We start from the raw sequence: 5,839 nt of genomic DNA, 5'->3' as shown, positions 1-5,839 counted from the left end.
AGAGAGAGAGAGAGAGAGAGAGAGAGAGAGAGAGAGAGAATAATGATGACGCCATATGAAAAATAACACCCTAAGTTGCAGAATTTAAAATGACTTATTGCAAAATCACCATTATAGATAAGCATATTGCCAACTACTACAATATAATGTCTGTTATTAATCTAGTCAGTCATGAACAACATTAGCGGCCAATATTCTTTCTGAGAATGAGATTTCCCTGCATACTAATAAAACAGCTTACATTTGACCACACTTCTTAATAAATAACTAAATAAAGTTAGTAATTAAATTACTAAACTATTGTCTTACTGCAATATAAACAGTCATTTATTTAATATCAAATCAATAATCCATTAAATGTATCTGTGCTTTGAAGGTTGCTGAATATTTGCCCATTTTGTGGATTATTTATGTAGAACAAATCATTTAACTTTCCGAAAGAATTCAAACTATGTCTGTGTGTCAGGTCTTTGACTGATTAATGTGACCGATTAATGGAGTGTGGGCAGAGAAATGGACTTCAGCACAGTTACTCATTTATGGACTGAATAAAAGATCGTAAGGACACTACAAGGTCACAGAGTTAAAATCCTACTCGCACAAACACTTACAATGCTGACGAGTAGGGTCAAGTGTAGCAAATGTGCACCTCTCATGGTCCCGGACAACAAAGCCTGATGGAAAAGAAATGTCAACATGTGAAACACTGCCTTTAATTAAGTTACTGCAAAAGCAATTGTAATTTACAGCAGTGACATTTACTTGCCAAATAACTTTATTCGATGACTATTCCCTGACATGATGGCCCCTGCTGTGCAAACTGAGCAATATTAGAGCATAAAGTGGAGCCACATGGTGTGACAAAAGTCTAATTACAAGCTGCCCAGTTAGGAAATAGACCCATCTGCTTCTTTAATGTTAAACTTCAATCAATGATTATTAGCAAAACGTACTATTCAACTAGTCCTGAGTAATATTTTAAAACATTACAAATATTTCAGCAATATAAACGATGCTTTCCTATGTGTGTGTGTACAGGAATTTCCCGTTTTATTTCTCCCTCTATTCTCAAACTAATCTGTGTATATTTTGTCAGTCCTTCTCATATGCATAAAAATAGTGCATGTGTGGCATTTGATGGTGACATCATGACTCTCGTCACGTGGCGCAGTGCGTGTGTATTTTTATTTTTTTTACATGAATCACAACCCATAAAAAGGTTATTTAAAGGTCACTTGGCATTCGAGCGTGGACGGTGCCTCTTGTGCCAGACAGCGCTGACTCAGTGCGCATGTGTGTTTTTGTGTGTCACCGCTGTAGTTTATCAGATTTTACAATGTCTGTACTGATAGTCATATAACAAAACCGGGATCTGGATCCACACATCCACACAACAAAATATGTATAAAATGTAATACAAAATATATATTAAATAATAGTGACAGTTTTGTACCTTTTTTCTCTGAGAGTGTAGCAACTGTTATACATTCAGCGAAACAGCATAGCAATTTTTCAGGGTCATTTCAGGATTTAGATCCACAATAAAATATCAATTAATTCTCAAATTAAACATTAGCTTTGTCATTTGAAGATTTTGCTTCGTAAAAGCCAAAGAAGTATTGGTTTCTCAGTTTAACATGTCTTTAGTCACATCATTCAGTTAAGTCAACATGGGGCGATTATTAAACACTTGGTAAATGAAAGTAAGTTGCAGATCACAGATCAATAAAGGAAGTTGTATACAGCTGTAGCTCCATACTTCAGCCCTCAATAAACATATGTATCTAGATAAACAATAAACAGATTGTTTATCTGATCACACACATAATGTGTGTGAAGAGATAAAGATCTCTGGATAAATCTGATTGTGTTGGTGGCAGTCTGAGTCCAAGAGTAGATTAAGCCGTGTCGGCAGTTTTACTGAAATATTGTTTTGAAATAAGCTGTAAGGTTTAGTGCTTTAGTGATACTGGATTTTTATTCCAGTTATATCTGTTGGATCTATTGTGAAAGACAGACACACCTTGAGACAGATGTGACACAAGGTGACATTGAAATTAATGTGACCTCTGATAAGCTACTTTAGTTCTTCTCTTTAAAACTCTTGATCAACACAATATAGATCAATTGGTTGATATTATGCGTGTCAACATATTTAACGAATCAGGACATTCTGGTGCACAAGCTGAAATCAATACTCATGTTCTATGTTATAAATATCAGCTCAGTCAGTTGTAAAAATGAGACTAAAGTAAATGTGACCATTTTCATTCATACTTTTTTGACTTTTCAAACTAAAAGTGATTTAAAGCAAAACTTGGATATTCAAACAAGATATAAAAATGCAATGACAGTCCATTAACATTAGGCTAGATGGCTTTAAAAGTTTCTAGTATCAAGGTATGGGAGAACAAAAGGCCCAGGCTTGTGACCTCTGATGACATTCTGACAAGATCAAAAAAATATCATAGATACATTTGTTCCTCTAGCAAATATGCTCATAAATACTTTTGCACCTTCGATGCTACAGCAAGTTTCAATACGTTTAAATGCCCTTCCGCATAAGCCGGTAAACACCCTTCTGAAATCTCTGAGCAAAATCAAACAAGATCATAACCTATCGTAGGCCTCGAAAGCAACATTTCAATGCAAATGACATATCGGTAACTAGAAACATCTACTTTCAAAATCAGCTTAAACTCAAAGAGAACAACTAAGAAGTAAAAGAAAGGATAACAGACACAGACCTGTCAGCAGAGCTCCTCTCCTCAAAAGACTGAGCATTTCAGTCTTGAAGTGCTTCCTGCTTAAGTCAAAGTTTAACTCTGCTTTATTGAGCCTAATCATTATCTACTGATTCACTGCTCAGGGGAGGGGACTGTAAATTTAAGGTATCTTATGATATCGTTTGGCAAATATAGTATACTGGCTTGGTGGATGTGTTAATATTAAGCATTTAATTAAAAGGGCAAACAACAAACATGCATCAAAAATCCTCCTTTGTAATCAGGGGCCTTACGTCAATAATTTCTATGCAAGATGATAAGGAAAAAGGGGACAAAGCAGAATTCTGAAGAGAAGCTTGGACAAAAAGAGAAAATATATCGGAAAACAAGCTGTGTGACAGATGAAAATCACTGTACATTCATAGAGAGCGTAAAGATCACCTTCACACTGCTGTGTGCTCACGATCTTGAGTAATATAGGCCTGCAATCTTTGATCCTTGATCTTTTGACAGACTCTGGCTTGATTGTGCTCCATGTTTCTCAGTTTCGTCTGATACTGAAAATGAATACATTTGCAAGAACTTCTGAGGTATTCAACAGTAACACCTAAAAATAAACTTTATTTACTTACCCTCATGTTGTTTTGTCCAAACCTGCAGGGCTTTCTTTCTTCTGTGGAACACAAGAGAAGATATTCTGCAAAAGTGTTTTTTTTTTATCTATACCATGAATGTCAGTGAAGTCCTTTGTTTGTTTTGGACCCCATTAACGTTCATTCTATTGACAAAAACAGCTGAAACATTTCTAAACTATTATCTTTTGTGTTCCACAGAAAAAAGACTTGAAGAAAGAATGATTTGAAACATTCTGATCAATTATTACTGGTAAGAGTGATGGCACACTTTTTCTGGGCAATACTTACATAAAATAAGTTAAGGCAAAAATGGTATGGATACTGTAAAATATTAACTTCTGAAAAATCTATTGTAATCACTTCCTGTAAAAGTGACTCCTTCAATGTAAATATCGAAGGTTAAAGGCACCTTGAGTGGTAGTTACTCAAGAAGTTCCCATGGTTTTCCATTGACTAATTATTATGCAGTCGTATCAGCATAATGGAGAGAAGTAAGAGGGTAAAGGTTATGATTATGAATGACGATACTTAAAGCAGGCATTAGTACTGAAACAGAGAAACTTGTTGCTGCAGCTGACCACATTTTCAGCACCATTACAACTCTGTTGGTGTAATTGGAAGTTTGCAGTAATGTTTCATTGAGTCACCAGCTGCCTCATGCATAGTGGATCTGACAGGAAATTACCTCAAAATGAGCCATACCTGACAATCTGACACACTCCATGTGTGCCCATTTACAGCAAATATTCATAAACAAACAGGCAACACAGCTGCCTAAATAGCTTCAGTCTTACACAGTTTTAACACATACACATTCATAATCATTCATTCACACAGCAGTTGAATGTGTCATTAATTTGTCCTTCTCACCTCTGAAAGGAAAGTAGGAGTGTTTCTGAGTAACAGGACCAATTATTACACACATATATTCACCAGCAGGACTGAGGCTGTAATAAAAATATGCTTTTATATACATGTTATCTGTGAAATATCTTTATATATAAAATACATAATACATAAACATTCATATATTAATTATGAGATATACATTTTGTAACACTTTACAAGAAAGACCCATTAGATAACGTTAGTTAATGCATTGACTAAAAATGAGCAATATATTTGTTACAGTATTAATCGTTGTTAACATTAAAAATGTGTACATGTAATCCATTGTTAGTTCATTCACTGGATGTTGAAATTAACTTTAACTAGGATAAATAAAGCTTTAGAACTGTTTCATTGAATGTAACTATGTGAAAATATCATTTTAAAGTGTTGTGTTACCATAAATCTTATAAAAACAAGCTTACTTGATTAGTGACCCAGAAACAGGAAATCTTTTGTTTCAATCTTTTACTTTTTATGGTTTCTTTGTGTTAAATTGGTCAATCTTTAAAAGTAAATAATTTCCAATATTAAGATATAAAATCTCACTTTCAGTGTATATTCAGACTTTTGGGCCCTAGAGTATGCTTAATTGTAAATTGGTTGAAAACACCTGATTGTCACCGGATTAAAATGATAATTTGTGCATAATGGACAGGGAAAAGCATGTACAGCATCTGTATCTAAAGTTATTATCCCATAATAAAATGCCTCCATATGCACACCACAGGAACAGCTGCTCAGGACCTCAGACTGGGCCGAAGGTTTATCTTCCAACAAGACAATGACCCTAAGCACACAGCTAAAATAATGAAGGAGTGGCTTCACAACAACTCTGTGACTGTTCTTGAATGGCCCAGCCAGAGCCCTGACTTAAACCCAATTGAGCATCTCTGGAGAGACCTAAAAATGGCTGTCCACCAACGTTTACTATCCAACCTGACAGAACTGGAGAGGCTCTGCAAGGAGGAATGGCAGAGGATCCCTAAATCCAGGTGTGAAAAACTTGTTGCCTCTTTCCCAAAAAGACTCATGGCTGTATTCGATCAAAAGGGTGCTTCTACTAAATACTGAGCAAAGGGTCTGAATACTTAGGACCATGTGATATTTCAGTTTTTCTTTTTTAATAAATCTGCAAAAATGTCAACAATTCTGTGTTTTTCTGTCAATATGGGGTGCTGTGTGTACATTAATGAGGGAAAAAAATTAACTTAAATGATTTTAGCAAATGGCTGCAATATAACAAAGAGTGAAAAATTTAAGGGGGTCTGAATACTTTCCGTACCCACTGTATGTTTTAATCAAGGTTAATGCATTTCTTTTATATGATATGAGAGACCCCAGCTGAAAACATAATATAGATGCTTTTCTGGATGTGTGCACTTTCAAAAGGACAAAATATTTTTTTAAAACTGCATTTTATTTCTTTTGAATGCTATATGCTCAAACTGAGCAAAAGCTGGACAAAACGTTCTCACACACACACACACAAGGTACGACAAAGAGGTTCCACAAATCAAAAGCAAAGCCATCAGGAATATCATAAAGTAAAAGGATCACTTTTAATTTGTTGGGGTTCCCACAAAAACA

The 5,839-nt window shown here is 35.1% G+C and overlaps 1 protein-coding gene across 1 annotated transcript in view; it reads right to left on the bottom strand.

The window, feature by feature from the left end:
• LOC107593711 (cadherin-17-like) overlaps positions 1–327 on the bottom strand; it is an 8,206-nt gene extending 7,879 nt beyond the window's left edge. The window contains exon 1 of the mRNA XM_016283567.1: positions 310–327. Within this exon, the coding sequence (XP_016139053.1) occupies positions 310–327 (18 nt within the window). The remainder of the gene's footprint in view (positions 1–309) is intronic.
• Positions 328–5,839: the final 5,512 nt, after the last annotated feature.

Source organism: Sinocyclocheilus grahami, unplaced genomic scaffold, assembly GCF_001515645.1.
Source record: "Sinocyclocheilus grahami isolate Dianchi unplaced genomic scaffold, SAMN03320097.WGS_v1.1 scaffold175.1, whole genome shotgun sequence".
In the NCBI taxonomy this organism is placed as follows: Eukaryota; Metazoa; Chordata; class Actinopteri; order Cypriniformes; family Cyprinidae; genus Sinocyclocheilus; species Sinocyclocheilus grahami.
This window is presented reverse-complemented; position numbering and strand designations above follow the sequence as displayed.